This window comes from Gallus gallus, chromosome 2 (genome assembly GCF_016699485.2).
Source record: "Gallus gallus isolate bGalGal1 chromosome 2, bGalGal1.mat.broiler.GRCg7b, whole genome shotgun sequence".
NCBI lineage: Eukaryota > Metazoa > Chordata > Aves > Galliformes > Phasianidae > Gallus > Gallus gallus.
Window position 1 is genome coordinate 3,443,798 of NC_052533.1, and position 23,675 is coordinate 3,467,472.

The 23,675-nt window shown below is 41.6% G+C and overlaps 1 protein-coding gene across 4 annotated transcripts in view; it reads right to left on the reverse strand.

The window, feature by feature from the left end:
* Positions 1-5,470: 5,470 nt before the first annotated feature.
* The window catches only part of MYL3 (myosin, light chain 3, alkali; ventricular, skeletal, slow), a 34,688-nt gene continuing 16,483 nt past the window's right edge, over positions 5,471-23,675 (reverse strand). The window contains exons 1-7 of one of the 4 annotated variants that reach the window (XM_040676324.1): positions 22,062-22,094; positions 17,810-17,837; positions 13,098-13,247; positions 11,775-11,948; positions 9,996-10,073; positions 8,544-8,579; positions 5,471-5,711 (exon numbers count right to left, since the gene is read on the reverse strand). In XM_040676324.1, the coding sequence (XP_040532258.1) occupies positions 8,551-8,579; positions 9,996-10,073; positions 11,775-11,948; positions 13,098-13,247; positions 17,810-17,837; positions 22,062-22,079 (477 nt within the window). In that variant the 5' untranslated portion in view covers positions 22,080-22,094 and the 3' untranslated portion in view covers positions 5,471-5,711; positions 8,544-8,550. Of the gene's footprint in view, positions 6,082-8,543; positions 8,580-9,995; positions 10,074-11,774; positions 11,949-13,097; positions 13,248-17,809; positions 17,838-22,061; positions 22,095-23,675 lie in introns of those variants that run through there. The other 3 variants (NM_205159.2, XM_015281050.4, XM_015281049.4) reach the window with 3 other exon arrangements.

Sequence of the window (23,675 nt, forward strand, 5' to 3'; positions counted from 1 at the left end):
CCAGACTAAACCTGGATTTTGGTTTCTAAATGTGCTGCTTGGAAGTCCTCTCTTTCCTTCCATTTTCACTCATAACACTACAGTGCTGGACAAAGGTAACTCATTAGGATCCCAAGAACCTTCAGGCTTTCGGTTCAGCAAAGGAATAATATTCTGGACAATGACAGAAGCCCAATTTTGTTTTCTGTTTTGGAAGAAACAGAAGAGTGGTGAACGCATGCCATGTTCTCAAGGACCTGTCCTTTCAAATTGAGGTAACCAGAATGAAAACCATCACGTCAGTTGTGGGCATCTACAGGAGGAAAGTCCACACACCTGTGCTGTAAATTCTTTTGGGGGATTTAGGATCCCAGGCTATTTATAGCATCTTTCTTGGGGAGATGTCTGTGGACTCAAAACACTGCAATTAAAACCAGCAATAGCATGTCAGAACTCCACTAACAGCACAGACACATGAGATGGACTGAGGAAGTTCAAAAGATAACCATACTGCTTTCTGCACCACGAGCATTTCCATTCAAGAAATGCTTGATTCTCAGAGATAGGTTTTTCATGAACTTAACTCTGATTTTTTATGGATTCTTGAAATTCAGTGGCCCATCCCAAATATCCTTGTTCCCATTGTTTACCAACACTCAACATTTACAAATAGCAGTGGAGAAGAACAGCTCATGAGCTCAGTGCCTTCTGGAGAACGTTTTCTCTGGCTGAGTTGACTTGATAAAGGTGGTTTTGTTTCTTTTTTCTTCTTTCTAAAAAGGTTCATTGCTGGGTTATGTGCTGAAATACTGGCAGTTCAGTAGGAAGAATGTATGACTAAGCATCATCAGATAATTAGCTCCTCAAAGTCAAAATGATTAACATCACTCCCTAAGCTTTCAAGTTGCTGAGCATAGATAAGTTGATACATCTCTTGTATCACATCTATGATTTTTTGCTCGTTGATGGGACCAGGGACAGATTCATGACATGTCTATAGATCAGGACAGAAGCCTCCAGACTGCACCACAGACTTAAAACTGGCTCCTTTTGGTCCTAAAGTTTACCTTTTTCCATTAATCTATAATGAGAATGTATTCTTTTTTCTCCTGCCTGGTGCTTCCACTATGTCTGATCTATCTCTATTAATACTGAATTTAGTCTGTGCACAAGTGAATCCTTATGCAGACTGAAGGTTTGAAAGACAGGTCAAATACGAAGAGAGATGCCCCATGAACAAGAGGTGCCTTCTGGAATGGAGGCTAACAAAAGGTCACGGCGCTGAGCTTAGTGGACTTCAAGAAGCATTTGGACGACACTCTCAGTCATGTGGTCTGATCTTTGGGTGGTTCTGTGTGGAGACAGGTTGGACTCCATGATCCTTATGGGCCCCCTCCAACTCTATGATTCTGTGAACTTTTTCAGCAGTTTTGAGCAGATATGAAGACACACAAGGAGTTTACATTGGAGTACTTTGTGTTGCACGATTATTGTATTCTTTTATGTTATTTTTTATCTGTTACTAGGCTCCTAAAAGCCTAGTATCATCAAACAAGAAACTTCTTTCCAGAAATGTCAAACCACATCTTGAGAGACTGTTGTTTTTTACACATGATCCTGTACACCCGTGGGTTCCATCTGGTGGGAGCAGAAATCCAGCTTCAAATGCTAGCGCTGCCCCAAATGACACATCTTTACCTCAGTTCAATATAGATCTACCTACACGCATCTGTACTTCTCTTTCTTCATTTCTCCTGTCATTTTTGTTTGGCATACATCATAACTCTCCCATGACACTTTTATTACAGGAAAGTGAAGGAATTCACAGAACAGCTAGTACAGAAGACTGGCACTTTTGGGTTTACAAATGAAAACATTCATTTTACTGTTCTGCCGGGCTTTTGACATATTTCAGCGACATTGCTGGATAAGTGTGAGAAGAAGGATAGATGAACACAGGCTACGTAACAAACTTCAGGGAATCCAAAGAATTTTCCATGTTAAATGAAAGTGGAAGAGAACTATGTTGTATCACAACGCATTTGGTGAATTTAAAGGTCATGTGGTCTACACTGTGCTATGTAGTTACATGCCTATGCATACATATACATACATATAAGATTAGTAGTATGATGTTGGATATTAAATCTACCTGTAAGTTTAAAACAGCAGATATTTGCGCATCATTACTCTTACAGAAATGCTGCTACGACAATCAGACAAAGAAACCTATTATCCTAACTTGAGTGAGAAGGGGGTGAAGTGTGAATGCAGTGCTATGAAAGGTCTATGAGGAAATAATTTCTCTCTTTGAGCAAATTAACCAGGCTTACAAATTGAATGAAATGAGACTCGTCTATAATAGCTCGAATCAGAAAATTCAGAAGATATGCATATATCTAAGCAACAGCTAGAGCCAGGGGCAGTGATCTAGAGCATTGCAGATGACAAAGCACACCTCTAGTTAAGCCAAGTTCAACAAGCCTATTCCCGAAGCAGTTGTTTGGGGTCATTTTATTCTTAGGGGAGAGAAAAGTGTTTTGTAGTGGCAACGAAGAACAAATCTATGAAAAATCAAACAGATCAACTGTGAAAATTGAACCCCAGATACATGGCCAGAACAAAGTGGCACTGTCATTGGGCAATGACATTATGCAGGAAATTCATGCTTAGAATCAGGTGTAGTTTTCACAATGTTTGGCCAAAGTGAAAATCTGGGTCACACACACACACACAAAAAAATGTTGAAAATGTAAAACTGTTACATTTTAGAATTATACAGATGGGGCATTTTGATTTTTCACTACAAAGTCGTAAATAGCTATGTTAAAAATAATTTAGAGAGTGTTGAGTATGACAAAAAAATTGAGCTGCATCACATCGCTAGGGGGCAAAGTGTTTTTGACTGAGTCCCCAAATGAAATTTCTGATGCATTAATTTGTTTATTTGCTTGTTAGCATCACTGAAAAAGTATTACAAGGTTTGCTTTCTCTTTGGCTTCCTGATCAAAAACCCCCACGCTTCATACCACACTCTGATCCAGGCTCGTGTGAGTTCAAGGAAAGAGTAATGAAATGCCAGCCAATATCCTTACTCCAACTGAAACCCCTTCTGCACGACTGGGTGTTGCAATGCAAGTTGCTGCTGGAATGTACGATGTAATTCTGGCAAGGAGTCAAGAGGCTCAAGCTCCTCAAATAATCAAAGCATGGTACTAAGAAATCAGTGGAGCAGGGAGCAGCCCAGACAGCCAGTCCATTAGCTGCTTAACCACAGCAGATGTAAAGTCACCAACAGAACTCCCTACGGAGACTCCCCAAGAGCCAGATGCTACTGCTATAAAAAGATCTTCAAGAAACTTGGCACGTCTCCTGGCCACATTCTATTTTATTTTATTTTTTAATTCTCTGGATAGGTTATTTTTCTTAATTCAGGGCTAGGGGTTGGGGAGAGAAGAAGTAGAAGGGGAAAGAAACATTGCTCATTTATTCCGGTTAGCTTGTGTGTGAATCTCATGCTTCTGAAAACAAAATCCAGCGATAGCGTGTCCTGAGACACAGAAGGCAATAGGCACTGCTCCAGCCTTCGCCCACACACAGCGTTGCTCATGCACCTTGGGCTGACCTGTGTATCCTTCCATGAGGAGCCCTGCCAATGCTCTTGGGGTGAAACATCAGCTGTTTTTTTACTCTGTTCTGCTGCTAGTAAGCCTTGCTTGCCTCCGGTGCTGCACTTTGGCTGTCCTCTTCCCTAATGTGCTTGCATGGTGCACTTGAACTCAAATGGATGCTTAGCTTGATGGTACTTGTCCCTCTTGTTCCTCTATCACAGGACTTGTTCACCCATTTTCAACACTACCAGCCCTTGAAGTCTTCCTGGAATATCTGTGAGCCTCACATACTCCCAGCAGCGGGATTCTTGTGACTATGTGGGTCAACACAAAGTAATAATATCTAATAATGTGTAAACCTTGCAGTACATATACCACCTGTGCTGGTAAGATAACCACTGAATACAACACAAGCATAGGACAGACAGATGCACCAACTCTGCGAGTACTGTCACATGTATGGATGAAAGTCACCCCTTTCCCCTGACAAAAAGCTCACTTGCATCTGTGTATGTGAACAGATGTTATTGTGGGAGTGTAAGGTGAAACTTTCTGCAAGATTTCAGTGTAATACCTCAAGGTGACTGTTTCCTGGGGGTCTGAGAGGCAGATAAGGTGGTTGCATTGTGTTTAGTAGCTGAGAAATAAAGCAGCTGATGGCTCACTGGAGAAATTAGGATTTCTACCACACCTGAACTGAACCTGATGAAGTAATTTCATCTCTCTGGAGAGAATTCAGAACAAATACCCATGTTTTGACATTGATACCTTTTCACAGGTCTGGACCTGGAACAGGTGACATGGGACTCTATCTAATGAAAACAGCCCAGTTTGGAGTTGAGTTTTAGTGAATGTAAAACAAGGTATGGAGGAACGAGAGGAGAGGGTCATAACAAGCCAATAAATTTATGATGATAACTGCTAGCAGAGTGTTTTCACCAAGTTCTCGTAATGCTGTTCAGCAAACAAGTCCTAGAGTAAACTAGTACTTAGGAGCTCCCAGGAGCCAACAGTGAGAAAAGAAGAGGACATCCCCAAAGGGCTGCCCTGAGGACATGGCCCATTGGTGGTGGCTATCTCTGGTGTCTGATTTCTGCACACTAGCGCAGATCTAGTTACTACTCTCATGACCTCATCTGTGGCCTGTTCAGTGCATTTCTCTGTTCATGACTGATGCTCCAGAGGTAGATTCTCCATAATCAGCCATTCACAGTGGTGTTTTTTTCTTGCATCTTCATGCACAGTTAAGCTAGACTGGGTATAAGATGTTTCTGCATTTATTAACATCTTTCTTCTCCTTCATCTCCATTATCTGTCTAAATTTCCTTTAGCATTTAATTGTTATTGCTATCAGGTTACATTATTCCTATAACTGGTGATTTGCTCTTGTGGTTACTCAATGGTACATTTTGTTACAGCTGGTTATATTGGTGTAGTTTGATTGTTCTGTGTTCTCTCATTCATAACAGCTCTTCTTCATAGAGATGACCAATGCTGTCATTTCTAAGCAGTATAATGTCACTGTATAATATCAATCTACAGAATACCAGTGCTCTGGTATATTAGTGTGCCAATAACAGTATTTTCTCCACTAAGTTTCTAAGTTATCCTTTTTTTTCACAATATCTCTTGCTTAAATGGAGTACTGTTCACTTTGATTTCTTTTTGTATTACCTTATGAGCTGTATCAGCTTCTGTCTTCTTTTTCCCCACTAAAGGATGTAGTGCTTGAATGATCTTTTATCAAACAATTTTTCCTCAGAAAATGAGGCAGTTCAATCTGTGTGCTGCTTCATCCTTCTCAGCTTTCCTTTGTCGCTACTAAGATAAAGCATTTATTTCCCATTTCTCACACAGACACAGAAATGATGAAACCAAGAGACAAAGAATCCCATGTTTTACTGCAAGAAAAACAGGACCAAGAAATACATAATGGAACAATTTCAAGTTTTCATTGGGAAAAATAAAACATTTCATTTATCATAGACCAGACTGTTAAAAGGAGAATATATCCTTTTAGAGAACAGAGAGAAGGGATGCATTCTAGCAGTAAAGCATTCACCTTTGTTTTGTGTTGTTCATCCTTTACATCTCCCATGTTAAAGGTGGTGTCTTCCAAAGCTGAGAAACATAAAAAAAAAAAAAATTGCATTTGTTGCTGATTGCCGGGAATTCTATTTTTCCTGTTTTTCACCAAAGACTAAGAATATTCCTTGCACACATGAGATTTATGCAGTTGGCTTCTTTTCTTTTCTCTTATTGCATTTACAAATGCCCAGGTATTCATGGTTCTGGTTCTATGTTTGTTCAATTTCCTGTTTTCTTCCCATGAGGAAACAAGACAAAACAAACAATAAACATTTATCCAAATAACTTCAGGGACAGTACATTTTATAGCTCTGTTGTGGGAATCTGGGCTGAAAAATGATAAGACATTACAATAAATCAAAATCCAAGGCCAGAATCTGGGCTTCTCCATGCTTGTCTTGTCCTAAAAATAATTTTTAAGCATTAGAGGAAGAAGGCAGAAATAAAAAACACCATCAAGAATCAGTCTCGGTTATCCAAATAGCATACTCATCTTAGGGGCAGTGAGGCCCTAGGAAGACCCCAACTGACACCATTTCATGTAAGAAGACAAAAAATCCTTAGATTCCATCTCAATCCTGCAATCATACACTCAATATATAAATGGTGGATAAAACATGGTAAGCAGTGATATAGAAAGGTGATAGAGCCATGCCATATATAAGGCCAGGGTGAAGACCTACCTTTACAAAAAAAGAAAATCTCCAGTTATTGAGCCACTGCACAGTTTCTCTTTTTGTTGAGAACATCCCTGTGCAGGCAGCAAATATGGTGTCCATGGAGGTTTTTCCTTCTTTGCACTGGCAGTTGGACTCTGTATCTATGTACCTTCTTTGAGTGAAATGAATCACTTTGCACGCTCAATCTGACTTGATCTACTTTACATTGGGAAACTGAGATACCCAGCTTTCATGTAAGCATCTTAATCTGATGGAAGCCAAGGAATATTATGTCAGCCAAACACTGATGTGCTCTAGCATTTCTCCTATGGTCACACAAGTTCAAGCCATGGTTCAAGTAAATTGTGTTGTCACAATTGCTATGCTCAGAAAATAAAGGGAAAGGGAAGGACATAATTCAGTTCCTATATTAGGATACAAATCTAGCCTTCCACTAGTAGATGGAAATGGCCTACAAATATGAGGCACTACTTTATTTGTGGAATGCCATCCAGATTCCCACTGAGTTCAAATCCAGTGTTTGGGACTTTCTTTGTTATATGCTCTATGGCAAAGGTCCACCAGCCTTTCAAGAGTAAAAAGACTGCAGTTGTTTTCCCCTAAACGTACCAACAGCAACACTGCAAGAAATTGAAGATGCCACCGCGGAGAGACACCCATTATTGGCAAATCAGTTGGATCTGTGTGAACCAGGGAACTCTCAGCTCCCTTTCCAAACTCATCATAAGTCAAGAAAAATGTGCTGTCCCCTGTGCTGCAGTTCCCAGCCTCTTGCCAGCTTTACGGCTTACCCACACTCACTCGTCTTCTTCAGTGGCTAACCCTGTCTTAGGTGATTAGAAGGACTTTGGGCATCAGAATGGGAATTTCCCATGGCAGTGGATTTAGGAAATGAATAAGGATTGAAAACATCTCTAAACAACAAGTGTGGATAATGCTAACTGTAGGAATACCCAATATGGCTGTGGGCCCAGTCCAGATCTTTGGAATTCAAAACTGGGAGCCAGTGTTGGAAAAATGTGTGCATGTTCAGAGAATATAAATGCCTGCAAGTAAGGCAAATGGACCACAATAAGAAAAAGTGGTCAGCTTTTAAGACAGTTTACATTTTGGTCAATCATATCTTGGAACAGAAGTCCCAAAGTCCTGGATTTGACTCCTACTTAACTCACTCCCCAGGGTGCCAATGTGCATAATGAAGAGTCACCACATGGCAGACAGGTCTCAGTGGTCTGGGATAATGTCAGCCCCAAAAGAAAAACAAAGCCAGGCCTGGTCAGGACTGAGCAGAAAAATAAACCAAAGAAGAAAAATAACCCAGAACGAATCTGAAGGAAGCCACTGCCTTTCCCAATCTATCAGATACTTTGCAAAATAGATAGAGTTGGTTAACTATCAGGTCAGACCTTCCTCAAGAGCTGAACCAAGGTAAATAGTGGCAAATGCCAGGTCTAACCAGCTGGCACATTTTACAGGAATACAAAAAAAAAAAAAAAGATGATGAGGCAATACTGGAAGTGAAGTTCAACTCATTTGCAATGGCAAGACTGCGATTCCCTAAAAGGCACTGCGGTCTGGGGAGCATTACTGAATAAAGTCAGAAGATGTGCTGGACAAAGCTCTTTTTCCTGGAAACCCTATCAATTTGCCAGGAGAATCTGGGAGCCAGGTTTATGGAAGTCCAATAGTTGTCTTCCAAATGTAGGCTCAGAAACAGGTACACATTAGTCCTTATCTACTTCTATGTTATTTTGTCCACTTTTTCTCTAGTGAACTCAGTTCTTTCTCATTGTCTCTTGGGAGAAGTCTAGGAGCAGAGCCTTGGAAGTGGACATCAAAAATCTAAACGATTTGAAGTTTCCAATTAATCATAAAGGAATGACTTCTTTGGAAGTCAAATCCTTTTAGGATATGTTATGTTGGATTTCTAAAATAAAGATGACAGCAGGCAATTCACCAAACAAGATTCACCAGACAATTGTGCCGATTTGTTGTACATTTGATAGGATGAAGAAAAATTTTATCCTATTCTTGATCTAATTCCTTATAGTACATGCTGAGAATACTGTCCTGAATTAATCACTTTCACATTCCCCAACCCTATGTATATATTCCCCAAGCCATCCCTATCTCAGATGTCCTAACCAAAATAATAAGATATTCTAAGAGGACAGAAGAGACTTACCTGGTGTTCAGTTAGCCATGATATGTTTCACAAAAGCTGAAAAGAAGAGAAAGAGCAGGATCATTTATCAATTCTCCTACATTAAACTCAGTGAGGTCCCACATATTTCATCTTAATTGTTATTTAAATTAATTCCTCTTGCTTCCTCTGATGTAATGAACACTACATCACTTTGTAAACGAGATTCCAGATACCCTGGTGCTAAATGAGTTGTAAATCCTTAAGATAACATACATTACAGTGCAAGGTAGTCCGGAGTCTGGCTAGCCAGTGAAAATGAACACAAATATTAGTCAGTCTATAGCTTGCTTAATCCTTTACCCCTGGCGACCAAATGAAACTGCCTTTCCAAAGTATACAACCATGAGAAACTCTGGGTCATTATTCTGTAAGGTTTCAGTGCTTTAGGATTCAGGCAGAGGACACTGAAAGAACCTCTGGAGTAAACCTGCAGGATCTACAGCAGGTTACCTAGTCAGGTGTCATGACTATATCTCTTTGGTGAATTCAAACAAGATGTGTCAAAGCCAAATTAAGTTATTAGTTTTTTGTTGTTGTTGTTTGTTTGTTTGTTTATAGAAGGTTTTGGGTTTAATTTTTCTCCATTTAAAAAAATGATCCATCCATCATCAAGAAGCGTTCATGATTCTGAAATTTGAAATGGAATGGAGAAATGCATCGCAGCAAGAAAATATATATTTTTTTTCCTTCCTAATAATTTCTCTGAGATTACTTTAAGTTCATGAAACATTTGGTTTGTATAAATCTACAGATTTCTGTGTATTGGCTCCTTGCAAGAAAGATTTCCCTGAGGTCAGATCGCTAGCATTTGTAAGTCAAAGAAGTCTACCAACCAAAATATTCATAAGAGACTCAGTGAAGATTATAGACCAGCTAAGTCACCAAAATAATACAACAGTCACCAGTTAACCTTTGGAAAGGACTCAGATGTGTGCAATAGAATGTCTATGAGCTCTACTAGAATACTGTGATTTACTGAAGATTGAAGCAATAGGCTGGCAAGATGTGTGAGAGAAACATGGTCCATTTACTCAGGACCAAACCTCTTTTTTTCTGGCTGTCTACCAACAATGGAATAAATTGGAAAGTCTTTGGAAAGTCTTGTAGAAGGTTAAAGGACCAAAGAGGATCCTAAGGAAAATATATTCTGTTAGATTTTTGAAAGAAAATCTAGTGATTTTCTGTAAGGAACTCTCAAAAGAGATCTTTATCTTGTTTTTAGAGAACAAAGAGATGTTGGGTTCAGGTAGGCAAAAAAAAAAAAGAGTTTAAAAAATTTACTTGTATTGGTTATGTCAACTGAATTTGATTGGTCTCAAATTTGGAAAATAACATTCTGATTTTTGGGAGTAGGATCTTCCTTGGATTTAAGCCTTCACAGGAAAATTGCACGAAAGCCTTCACTGCTCAGACTGGAGTGGTCATACCTACCTTCATAGTTGATACAACCATTGGCATCTTCCTGGCCAGCCATTAGCTTATCAACTTCCTCTTCAGTCAACCTTTCACCTGAGTGGAAAGCAAAGTATGTTATTAGCTGAGCCATTTTTAAGAATTTGTGAAGAACAGTTCAAAGAATTCAAGAATGAGAAAGAGAGAGAGGGGGATATTTTCTCCTCTGCTAATTTGTGGTGCTGGCTGCTAGGAAAGCTAGTTTTACCTTTGCAAACAGAAAATTTGATCTGAAAACCAAAGAGACAGAATAAATATGGAAATCCACATGACACCTTGTTCACATCCTCTTTCTTTTAAGAATAAGCTTTCTCTAAGTGCCAAATCTTGAAAGTTTTAGTCAGTCCTTAACCAAGTCCTCACTGGACAAACTCAGAAATTTCACTCTCTGGTATGCCTATAGCTTTGAGGTTCAGGGAGATTGCAATATCATTTTGGAGATCTCTGAATTGAACCATGATCTATTCTGTTTATTTAATTATCTAAATACTGGGGTCATATGTGCCCATAAGGCTTCATTATGGATAAACAGATGAATCCATTCAATAGGTCTCCCCAGTGTAGTATTAGGTTTTAGAATGAGATCAAATGGCTTCCAGAAATGTGTGGGAAAAAATTTAGGATGATATGAGCTGAAATTGTAGAAATTGAAATAAAATGCATTGAATCTGCCTTGTTACTTGTGTTATTCTACTTACACATCACTTATCTCTGACACATAGAAACAAGTCTTCAGCTGATGTGAGCTGATGAAAATTCAGCAAATTAAACGGAAAAATGTTCTAATTTATAGAATGTTCAGTTGTGCCTAGAATCTGACCAGTTTTAAGAAATAGAACCGCTCTTCAAGTTGAAATACATCCTATCACTGTTTGAAAATCAGATATTGCTACTTTATTTTAGATTGCTGGAAAAGGAAGGGTAAGTTTAAAATAATTTCTTGTAGTACAGTAAAATTCACAAAACTACCCAGACTATTTACATTGTTCAGAGGAAAGTTAGAAAGGACATTGGTGTTGCCTTTGTGTGTTGGGAGTTTTTGATGGTGGTAGTAGTAGTTTCTTTTTCATCACTGAGTTTGGTTCCCAAACTTATCCATTAGTATCCGTGATGCAAATGAAAATAACACTGCTGATTTTGAGAAATGCTTACTCAAACAACAACATGTTAGTGCCTTCTAATCCAAATTCAAAACCTGTCATTAAGTTACAGACAAATTTTCTATCTGGTACTCATGCTGTTGTCGTCTCCCTCTGTGAAGGACTGAGCTTCTGCAGTCAAGATTTGAGAGGACAGAGAAATGCTGATTCCTGCTTTAAAAAGAGCTTTTCCATTTCAGAGAAAATTCTGTTATGCAGATGACTCATTAAAAAGTACTTCATCCTAGAACTTTTCTTGATGGTGCAGAAAAAAAGGCATGCAAATACTGTAGGAATAGATGAGTTTTCAGGGTTTTGGGGCTTTTTTTGACAGTTTTTCATGCAAACATAATATTTATAGGAGAAATACGACACTAGAGCAAGGAAGGAAGGAAGAAAAAAAGGGGAGAAAAAAAGAAAACCAAGTGTTTGAGCTGCAGGTCAGTGATCTTCCCCTTCATCAGTAAGAAGCTTTTTATTTTTTGGTCTTTATATCTTGAGGACAATGTGATGACTGAAGACTTGCATGGTCATTTTCTCCATAAAATCACCCAACTTAATACAATCTGCATGGGAAAGGCCTCAGTGATGAAACTGTATAAGGAAAGGTTCACCTTACCCAGCGTAGCCAGAACATGGCGAAGTTCAGCCCCCATCACTGTTCCATTTCCCTCCTTGTCAAACACACGCAGACCTTCCACAAAGTCCTCGTAGGTGCCTGTGTCTTTTGTCTTGGAAATGTGCTGGAGCATGGGCAGGAAGGTCTCAAAGTCAATCATCTTGGAGTTCATCTCTGAAAAGACACAGATAAAAATGAAAGTTTTAGTGAATTCTGGGAGTGCTGAGGACTTGTGCTGGGGCATGGAGCAAGGGTATGTGGTGAGAGTAGAACCATGGCAATAAATCCTGGCTACAGATGCAAGAAGTATGCAGGAATACGGTAAGTGTAGGTAGAGGATTGGACAAAGTTGGAAAAAGGCCTACCAAAAAGAAAAGTGTGCTTTTAGTAGACCAACAGATAAACAGATATCACTTAGACATCACATCAGATATCACGTGTCTGTCATATGCAAATAGCATGGAAAGCAAGCACACTTAGAATCCCAAGGTTTTTGATGCAATAAAAATACAAAACTAAGCAGAAGGCAATAGAAAAGAAGCCTGTTCCTGATATGAAGTCCGCTTTGCTTTGCAGCCCTGTAACACAGGTATGTAAAATCACAATGGGAGAGGAGCTTCAGTGTGAATAGGGGGTTAACAGGACAAGAGCTGTGCATCATTTTCCTAATTCTTTGTCTTTCAAAAGCATCACCGGACATTACACTCTCTTAGGACCACTTGTCCCATCCAGCACTGTGTCTTTGCCATCTCAAAAGATATCACATCTGTTGAATGAGGGCCCAATGGTCTGTTTCCATTAACCTCAGCAAAAGGAAGAGACAGAGAAGTCACCTGGAAAGTCCCTGAATTGTATATGCTGTCCAGGTGAGATCTCCTTTGTTATGAACAATATTCTGTATGCAGTGCATGTTGAAGGCTGATATAACTGCAGTTATTAGAGAGCATCTAACATCTTGTAGAACAAGCTGTGACTTTTCTTTCCGTCTATCCTCTTGTTTCTTTAGATGACTTCAAATATCTGAGCTTGTAGTAAACACAAGTGAATGCCTGCCATCAAAGCAATTTTAAAAGGTAACGTCTTTTCATTGTAAATGTATTGACACGTGGCCATTAAATCAGTCTCCTAAATTTGAAACAATTATATTGACAGTCAGATCAGTTTCATCCTTGCTTACTTTTCTGCTAGAGATTTGCAGAGGCTGTTTTGTACCCTTCAGTGTTTCACAATTAATCTTTCAATCAGAAAAAGGACACCTCATCTACTTCATCACTAATTCTTCAAGAAATATTTTTCAAAATGAACGTTGAAGAGGACACCAACCTTCTTGTTTGGGTCTGCCAAGCACCTTCATGACCTCAGCCTGGGTTGGATTCTGCCCCAAAGCCCTCAAGACATCTCCACATTGCGCGTATGTGATCTTCATCTCAGATTTGGGAGTACGGTCAAAAAGTGAGAACGCTTCCTTAAATTCTGGAAGACAAAAAGATAGAAAGAAATGCATGCCGTGCGCTCTCGGATAAAGTCAAAGCCAGCCAAGCCCTTCCCCTAAATAACTCAGCATGACCATTTTACTTTGCAGTCCAGGAACAAATCTGATGAGCTTTGTTGGTGGTGTTATCTGAAATGTTTGTGTTCCTCCTCTGCTGCATTTCCTCGTCTAAACAGGGGATGGAACTGAAGAGGTCAAATGCTTTTCTTATGGTATTTCCAGCTCAGCTACCATCAGAAAGTGTGGAAAACCTCACAGGAATGGTTGGCCTTGAGATCTTTCCAGCTCAGCAGGAACGTTCAGGGCAGCACAGAATTCAGTAGCCATTCTGCTCATTAGCTAACTGGAAGTTGCATTTATTATTACCATTATACTTTTAGAGAGCACTGACAGCCCACAGATGGAAGAGCATCTACATTAGCAGGTAAAGAGATATGCCGTGATAACCGTCTGGTGGTGGGGGATGGTGAGTGTATGAGAAAAACCTTATCATTAATCAGTTGCTATGTTCAATAGTGTCAATGGAAATATTTAAAGAATCCCCAGATTTTTCTGTTTTCTAGCAGCCGATCCAGTTGTGTCTGGAGAAGTCAGATTTGCTGTGTTGTCAGCTCCTGAGGCCAGACCAGATCCCATGTGTGGAGATGCAACCACTCACTCCAGTGACTCCACATCTGTCTGCTTCCCCAAACAGAGCCCTTCCCCTTGAGCAGCCAACTCTCCTCCACTCCTCTTACATCTCTGTGAACATTTCTCCTCTCCTCTCCTCTCCTCTCCTCTCCTCTCCTCTCCTCTCCTCTCCTCTCCTCTCCTCTCCTCTCCTCTCCTCTCCTCTCCTCTCCTCTCCTCTCCTCTCCTCTCCTCTCCTCTCCTCTCCTCTCCTCTCCTCTCCTCTCCTCTCCTCTCCTCTCCTCTCCTCTCCTCTCCCCTCCCCTCCCCTCCTCCCCTCCCCTCCTCCCCTCTCCTCCCCTCCCCTCCCCTCCCCTCCCCTCCCCTCCCCTCCTCTCCTCTCCTCTCCTCTCCTCTCCTCTCCTCTCCTCTCCTCTCCTCTCCTCTCCTCTCCTCTCCTCTCCTCTCCTCTCCTCTCCTCTCCTCTCCTCTCCTCTCCTCTCCTCTCCTCTCCTCTCCTCTCCTCTCCTCTCCTCTCCTCTCCTCTCCTCTCCTCTCCTCTCCTCTCCTCCCCTCTCCTCTCCTCCCCTCCCCTCCCCTCCCCTCCCCTCTCCTCCCCTCCCCTCCCCTCCCCTCCCCTCTCCTCCCCTCCCCTCTCCCCCCCTCCCCTCTCCCCCCCTCTCCTCTCCTCTTTTTTTATTTCTTCACTTTTCTTTTTATTATTTCTCTTTCTCCTTTCTTCTTACAGTGCTGCTGTTTTTCCTCTCCCCCTTTCTCCCTCCTTTTTCTTTTTCTATCATTCCATTCCTATCTTTCTCATTTCCTTCCTCATCCAGTACTTTCAAACAGCGATGCCTTTTTCTTACTTTGGACTAATTAACACTCCTGTTTTCCTCTCTGCATTCTCCTCTTTGCTTTCCCTTACTTTCTCTCCCCCCTCTCTCTCTAATCTTTACCTCGGTCACCAGCTGAAGCTCAGGTCCCACCAGCATCCCTCACTCCAGCAGAGGGCAATAGCGGATTTTTGTGGGCTCCTTGATGACAGGATAAGGGGGTCAAAGCCCCATTCCGAGCTCTGTCCTTTCCTGGGGGTCTCAGCAGCCAAGGTGGATGGGAAGCACAGCTGCCTCCCTGAGCTGCTCATCTTCCTGCCCCTGAGACCGCTTTCTGGAGCACCCTTTGCATCACTTCCTAAAGGCCCAAAATCCATCAGTCGCCGACAACTCACGTCTCTCTCGGTTCAAATTCAAATCCAAATGTAACCACCTCTGATCAGAACTTTGGCCTGTGGGTTTGGAAGCACCACTCTGTCAACATACAGAAGCTTTTTTGTTGTTGTTATTATTTGCTTTTTACATTTGGTGGCTTAATGCAAGTTTCCATCAAAGCAATGAAACCAGCGTGGCTATGGTCTCCTTTGTCCCCTTGCTAGCCATTAAACCACTGGCAGGAGCAGTTTATATTTTCATATGCCTAATTGCTACCTATCTTCTCATGCTGGATAGCTCATATTCTTCTCATTTGTGAAAAGGCCAGGAATCCAGTTTCATAATGACACATTGCCACAACTGCTGAATTTTGCTGGCAGTGTAGACAGGAGGGCATGCGAGGATGGATGTATAACACAGAGCTTTACCCATAGAACATTCTTCCTCCCCTGAGACTAACATTTTGGGGGCTACCATAACAGTGACTCTTCAGGAGCAGCTTTTCATTAGCAAGGAGATGTGGTTCACAGTATCCTGGAAGATATGGCTTGAAAAATTTTGAGAAACTTTGTTGTCTGTTTTTCCCCCATCACCTCAACACAAAATCAGCTGTCAGAAAGACAACTGGGGTCAGTGATAGCAGGTTGACAGAGAGCATCTAAATTCCTACCTGGGAGTGAGTATCTACAAGCCCGTCTGTCTGCTCACCTATGAACCTAAGAACCTTCTAAAGATCAGGTGAAGGAGAGAGAGCAGAAAAAGAACAAGAAGAGGCCAGGAGGAAAGGCATTGAGGGGGAACAGTTTTAACCTGAAAGAGGAGAGATTTAGGCTAGATGTCAGGTTGAAATTTTTCACTGAGAGGTTGGTGAGGTGCTGGCATTGCTGCCCAGAGAAATTGTGGATCCTTTGAGATACTCACAGCTGGGTTGAAGAGGGCCCTGGGCAGCCTGATCTAATGAGTGGCAAACAGCCTTTGGCATCATGTTTAGAACTGGATGTTCTTTGACATCCTTTCCAACCCAAGCCATTCTGTGATTCTGTGATTCTGTGAAGCAGAGCTTTTCTGCTTGCTCTCCAAGTGACATTCAGGCTGTTAGGCACCCTTTCCAGCCATTCATGATAGAACTGATGAACCAGATGTGGGATTAATGATAGGTGCATTTCGTGTTTTTCTGATGCTGGTACAGAGTAAAAGCTCAACAGAATCACAGAACCACAGAATCACAGATGACTTTCCATTATCCTGCTGTGCCTTACATACAGGTCCCCTAGCTTATCTCACAGAGATTGTTATCTGCTTCCTGCCCTATGGCTTTTCCTTTGATGCTACAAGGATATCCTATTTCACAAATCCCAGATCCCCAGCTTTGCTCAGTGTGCACATAGACCAGAAGGCAGCTGAGGCTGCTGTAAAGAGAGAAAATTCAGTTTCTAGATATAGTCTACATCTGTTCCAGACCTGGCACACTTTATGGCAGCCATGGTGTTGCTCCAGATTTGCTTTTTACTAGCCCCTGCAACAGGCTGATAGTCAGATAAGCACACTATTTTTTTATTCTTTTTAAATAGTGTTTTTCCCATTCTCTGATAGGGTCTCTACAGCTCATTCTCCTCAGGAACACAGAAACAATGCATAGAAACTAGTGAGGTACTATCCAATCCACAAGGCATTAACTGATGAGTGATTCAGCTGTTTTGTGTTTCTGGAATAGCTTTAAGATTTGTGGCCCAGAACTAGGCGTCTTCAGTGGATCTCCCATAGCTCTGGGGCTAGAAGAGGGGCACTTTCCTAGAAACTAGCAGTTGCCTCCATTCACAAATTGGTTTTGACCCACTGTTAGAATACAGAAACTAGAACTGTGAAGGGCAGCTTGAAAATCTGAAGGTAATTCTGGAAGTTTGTAGCAAAGCCTCAATTTCTGAGGCATTATGGCATTTTGTTCCAGTTGAGAAAATCCTTCCTTCTGTATCTCCCCAAATCACTCTGACTGTATGGCCCATAATTTTTTCATCTGTATTTATTAATTCATTCTATGATACCATTTTTCTTAGGCTCTAACAAGCTCTTCCAAAGGTTTAGGGACCAAAGCAAAGCTCTGCCAGATGTTCAGTTCCATCTATCAATTATCCTTTAAGTACAAAGCAGATATTAGTTGAGGACAAATGGGACAGCTGCAGGAGATACTGTTCCCAAGACTTTGTACGTGAAGTTTCAGTATTGTTTTCTTAGGCTGGGACAAAAGGTTCCAAAACCAATGCTGATGTTTTCTTTTGAAAGAAAAACCATCATTGCTGTCATTATTTGATGGTTTCTGGAAAGATGTCTCAAAACTGTACAAAATTAAATTCTGATTAAATGCAGGGAAGAGCTCTCAAAAGCAGGGTTGGGAGATTTTCTCTTGAAAGGATTGATTTTTTATTGGTGGGTTTTCTTAGCTGAAAGGCATATTTTTGAACTGTGGTTTGGAGGGGTTGGTTATTTCTTTGTTTTTGCTTCATAGGCAGAGGACATGATGTTGTCTTTGATCAAATATATGCCTAATCTGCATGGTGCATGACTTTCCCCCTTTTCCCTTGACCAACTCAATGGAGGATTTGGAGGAGGGATGAGGCAGAGGTAGAACCATGAACACACGGTTCTCCCAAGGGAGCTCCAATACCCACACTTGTTTTCACCCTAGCACTTGCATCCCAGTGCACAGAAGAGAAACACATCTTCCTCACCTTCAATCTGATCAGGGGTGAATTCAACCTGGAAGAGATGAGAACAGCCAGATTAAAACAAGCAAAACATGCCATGCGTGTCTTTGAGGTCCATGAAAGTTATTGACCCAAACATCCAATAAAATAATTTTGCAGAGCCTGTAGATGTTTCTTCTTACATCCTCCATTTTCCATAATCAGTTAGCCCCACCTTTAGCAGCAAAAGGCTGCAAATGCCCTTTGTTTGTTCTTCTGCCGTTCCTGTGTTCCTCCTGTAGTGTCTTTTGTGTAACCCAAGTTCTCTCCAACCACTGACGCCCTCGAAATGATTATAGCAGCACTGTGGGCAGTCTCAGGCCTCTGTCCTAAAAGGGTTTCATCTGTAGGCAGTTGGGGATATACTATCCATAGTCTAAGAGCTCATGGGATCAAGTGAGACTGGCACAAATTGGGCTCAGAGTGAAGCAAAGGAAGGTTGCCCAAGGAGACTGTGGATGGCCCATCCCTGGGGGTATTCAAGGCCAGGCTGGATGTGGCTCTGGGCAGCCTGGTCTAGTGGTTGATGACCCTGCCCATGGCAGGGAGCTTGAAACTGGATGATCATTATGGTCCTTTTCAACCCAGACCATTCTATGGTTCTTTGCTCTTGCAGTTTAATCATGAAAATCTGTGATACTGTGGAAGGTCACAATCTACGTGTGTGTAAAGGGTCACTGGACCACTTCTTGGAGGTGAGAGCCGTTGAGGTTTACCAAACACGCAGAAATACTTAACTCAGGAAGCCTCTGAGGTTTAGGAGAGGGTTTAGGGGTGTTTTGCCCTGTTTTTATATCTTTTCCTAAAGCATCCTCTGAAAACCACTGTCAGACTGTATGGACATCTCTCAGGACATCTGTTATCTGCCTCTTGTGCATCACCTTCTATTTCCCACTGCTCCCTAACTTCTGCGGTTGTTCTGCTCTCTGCTTTTACATGGCAATGCCCTTTCTTCCACTCTGGATTCCATTCTATGAGGCCTCTGGGATGGCACTGAGCTCGAGCGCAAAAGAAGAAAACACAGTGTCAGAATGTGACATCCAAGCTTCAGAATGAATAGACATAGATCAGCAATGTGATTGCACACCAGACTGCAGACTGCCTCACAGATTTCTATTGGGTTTGTTTTGAGACAAAGCATGATGGTCTGCATTGAAAATGGGATTCAGACCCACAAATTCAAAGCACAATGGATTAGTAATCTGTTACTATAACCAGTATGCTGCTGACAGATGAGAAAAGACACAGCTTACCACATATAATTGCAGGAAATTGCTTACCAAGAGGGCTGAAGAATGCTTATTATTTATTTCATTATTATTATTATTATTTTGTTTAAGAAGGTCCAGACATTAGCACCCTGAGTGTAAGGATGGGGAGATTTGCCCACAGAATATATCCTTGGGAGTATCTCCTTTATCCAGTTCCTTGCTTGTGGGTGTAGGCTTAACTTTATTTTACAGTCTCCTCTGGTGTAGTCTTTAGCTCTATCAAAAGGATTTGTCAGATAAGCAGGGAGGCTGATGTCCTAAGATACACCAAGAGCAAATAGTTTTCACCCCATTAATAGTTTCATTCTCTGCCTTCAATGAGGGAGTCAGCTACACCTGCCTCTCAGGGAATACAGTATAATAACAATAATAATAAATGGCATCTCTGCTGATGGGGACATTCCTGTAAAGCAGGAAGATTGTCAGACTGACCTTATGGTGAATACATAAATAAAGAGAAACCCTATTTTGTTATGCATAAATTGGCATGTAAATATACATGTGCAAATGGTACCCTTGATGCAGACCTAACAGTACACAAACATACACCCCTGGAAGCATTCTGCTCATGACATATGCAGTCTGTCCTCTCCCCAGCACAAGCACAACCCTGCATATTTTGGGTCAAATTTTCCTTATGAGGCTGATCATCTCTCATTGTTTAAGATTATATGTTACTCTTCTGCAGCAAAGCAGCTGAGTGGAGATAAGAGATAGTTAACACCTCACACACAAACTCCCTAATTCCTTCAAAGTGAAGTGCAGTATGACACAACCCTTACCACCTAGTTGAGATTTCCATGCTCTTAAGGGTTGGAGCTGTACTAAGTCCCTAACCCTGCAGCCCAAACATCTGTGACATGGCATGACAGCACCAATATCTTCTTCCTTCCACCCAGGGCTCCACGGACAGTTCCCAGCTGGTTTTCTGCCTCCAGATACCCTGAGCAGCACAAGGAGCTCTAGCATTTGTAGCACACAGTGAGTGCCTATGGGACAGCTACAGACAGCCCCAAATGCACTCTATCCATGCATGTCATTTGCAGCTAGTAACACTACACTGATAAAGACCTCCTTGCAGGAAGCTCTAATTATCCATCATTGGTTGATGAGAAGTTCTTGAGAGAAATATATTCCTGGACCCCTCTTGCAGGATATGCTGGAATAGCTGGAGTTGACCATTCCTGAAAGTGCATTTGGTGAAAGGGAATTACTGGTTTAATCTCCCTTGGTAGAAAACATCAAAAGACCATATTTTACTTGGTAGCTCATTTAATCAGCCCTAATCCTACGGATGAATCCTTCCCCTACATATATACCCTACCAATGCCCTGTCTTTTTCTTCCTACCATACTATTTCTGAGCATCTTCTGGCTTAGGAGAAGGAGGAACAAGAAAACATCTGGTGGACTTGGAAGAGAAGAATTACAACTAATCCTGCAGCTGCTGAAAAACAGGCCACTGTTTTTGTGTCCACCCTGTTCAGCCCTTATCTGAATTAGTTCATTCAGGGGATTATCACCTTGTTTGTAATTCTCAGTCATAGTTTACTTTGAACAAAGTCCAGTCAATAAAACAGTTGTCTAAGTGGCAGCCAGGAGACTGTCTCAAAGGAAGTATGTAAAGAACATAAGTTAAGGAACCAACACAAGAATAGCAATGTTCTTTCCTTTCTAACACATAGACAAATCCAAACCTATCTTTGTCATGAAGACTATAATCATCTAGATTAGGTTCTATTCCAAATCTGCATATTTCATCTAAATTTGAGGTAAATATCCATCGGGGAACACATTTATACAGGTGCATTGTCAGCAGACAGCCTTAGACTCAATGTATCTAAATATATAAAACTTTGTGAATTTAACTGAAACTAATTGCCTATTGAGTTTATTTAGGCATCAATAGTGAGTGTGGGTGAAATAAGGCCAGAGCTGCTTGCAACTCGTACTTAAATCACTTCGATGGATTGTTCTTGGAAAAGAATGAATCTCAGCTACACTTAGATGTAGACGGCCAGATGTGTCAGCCATCTCTCATTCCATTTATACCAGCAGAGTGGAAGGGACACTCCTAGGGTGTGATTTGACTTTGTTTAGTTCTGTGCTTAAGGAAGAGATTAATTTTGCTGTGATTTCCACACAGTGGATCAATCAGTTTTACAGCGATGATATAAAGAGCTTGGGTGACTCACACAGATGTAGATGCCTTTTCTTGATCAGGTGAATCCCACCCAGAAAGCCTGAGCTGGCCCTCTGGCAGACTGCAGGCCAGGAGAAACTGTGCCAGAACAAAAAAAGGATGACTGCAAATTCCCACAGCCAGATCAAAGGGAAGGACTGGGCTGAAAGGCTGGGCATGCCTCACCTCTAATCATGGCCCTATAAAAACACCACCCAGAGCTGCAGGGCTGTGCGTAACAGCTGACAAGGCTGTGGCAGACAGTTTGACCAGACCTACCACCCAGGCATGTCTTCCTCTCAGGAAAGCTTCAGAGATGCGTTGGCGGTGTCTACTGCTATTTTCTCCTCTCTCAGCACATGCCACCATGGAGATGAAGGGAAAGGCAAGCCATCATTTACCCAGCCACAAGGTATCGATGAAAATGAATGGAACAAATTTAGGCTATATTTAGATTGAAGCTGGTTGGGGTTTTGTTTTCCCTCCCCTCTCTCTCAGAGTGGTATGGAACACTCAAGGCCAATGCCATCTCCATGCGGTAAGAGGAAAGGTGCACCTATCCATGAGCACAACAGGATGCTAGGCAGAAGGGATCCAGAGGACTGGGTGTAAAAATGAGGCCAGGCTAAGGCAAGCAGCAAACAAAAGGGTCCCAGTGCTTGCATCTACATACAGTGGCTCCATACCCATATGTCTCCAGATTTACTGCATCAGGCTTCCAAGGGAGCGAAAGCCCTCAGCAGTAATTCTGATGCCCAGACCCACTCCAATGCACAGACACTTACCCAACTTCCCACCAGCATCAATCCACATTTTGCTGAACTCAGTCAACAGAGCATCCTTCATCACCCAAAGCTGCAGAGCGTACTTACAGCCTTAATGTGATTTTGCTTTCCCAGATAGGCTTTACATTCTCCAGTTCCTTGGGTTAACTAGTATAATTTCCCTTGGGTTTTTATTTGTTTGCTTGCTTTTCAAATGCTGGCACTTTAGAAGATTTAAGTTTACCCTGGAATTCTTTTTTTTTTTTTTTTTCTGTTGGCCAATGTGGTTTCAACTCAAGGACATTCCTATGAATGCCAAGGACCCATAACACCAAGACTTACAGTGCTGTTAGTTGGTGCAAATCCATATGAGACAGAGCTGCTGACTAATAATCCCTTTCCTCTCGTCCCCAGCCCTGATGTGTGGGCTGTGCTGCATATTCCTCACAGACACCAGGCGTCTGAATTAAATCCTTTTCCCACCAAGCGTTCTGCCAGCTTCCCTGAAGTCTTAGCAATCTTGTCTTAATTACCTGGTTACCCGTGGCACAAACTGTGGTCCAAATGTGACTGTCCTCTCTGCGTAAAGGATGGCATTAAGCTGTTTTTTGTCCCAGAGAGGCCAGGAGAGATGTACGCACCCTTTTGTGCTTTGAACGTCATTCACAGCTTCTTATCTCAGGGACTTTATTTGCAAGCTCACAGTATCTCAATCAAGCACATAATTCTGGGCATGCTAAGCCGGTCATAGCTAAGCCTGAAAGAAGTCCTATTAATAAAACCGTTGCTAACCAGCATCCAGGAGGTTATCTGGGGAGAAGTATTTAGAAAATGCAAGAAAGGAGCCCCTCCAGAAAAAAAAATAATATGATTTTCTTCTGGTTTCATAGTACTCCGAGGAATACTAATACAAACAGCAAGGTTTTTCACTTAGCTATGACAGAACTAGTTTTGGAGAAGGAAAAGGATCTTTCTTATTTTGCTCTTGGGGGCCAATTTAGGAAGCAGACAGGCGGCAGATGGAAAGGAGCCAAAATGCCATAAAGATCAGTATAATTGTGTTGAGATTACATTTGTATTTCACAAACATGTTTTCTTTTTTCCACTACGACCTTTTAAAATCTATTAATGCTCATCATCTCCGTTGTCCTCTCTCCTGTCACTTTCTGCATAGAGCAATTAGGGTGTGCATAAACTCCTCCACTGCTCATGGGCAAATGTTGGCACACAGTCAAGACTCATTCCTTGACTATTTGTAATCATTCCTGAGTTCTCATCATCTCTGGCTTCTGAAATTCTTTTGGTACATCTACATTTAGTTCCCAGGGTTGTGCTAAGGATGAGTCAGGAGGAACTGTACAGTATGAACACTAGACTAGAACATGAGCTGTGACCCAGTACAGTGTGAGATGTTCCACCTGGTCTTCATGGGGAACAGCTTATGCTGAACATATTGCCAGCTAGAAGCCCAACCATAAAACTCTGCTGAGTTCAAATTGACTTGAAATGAGAGCTGGTTGACTTTTAGTTTGGCCATTTAGGTTTGTTGTTGTGTTGTTGTTTTTCTGTTTGTTTTCTTTTTTGCTTTAATGGCAGAAAACCTATTGTTTCAGAGTCAGAGAACAGAACTGAATC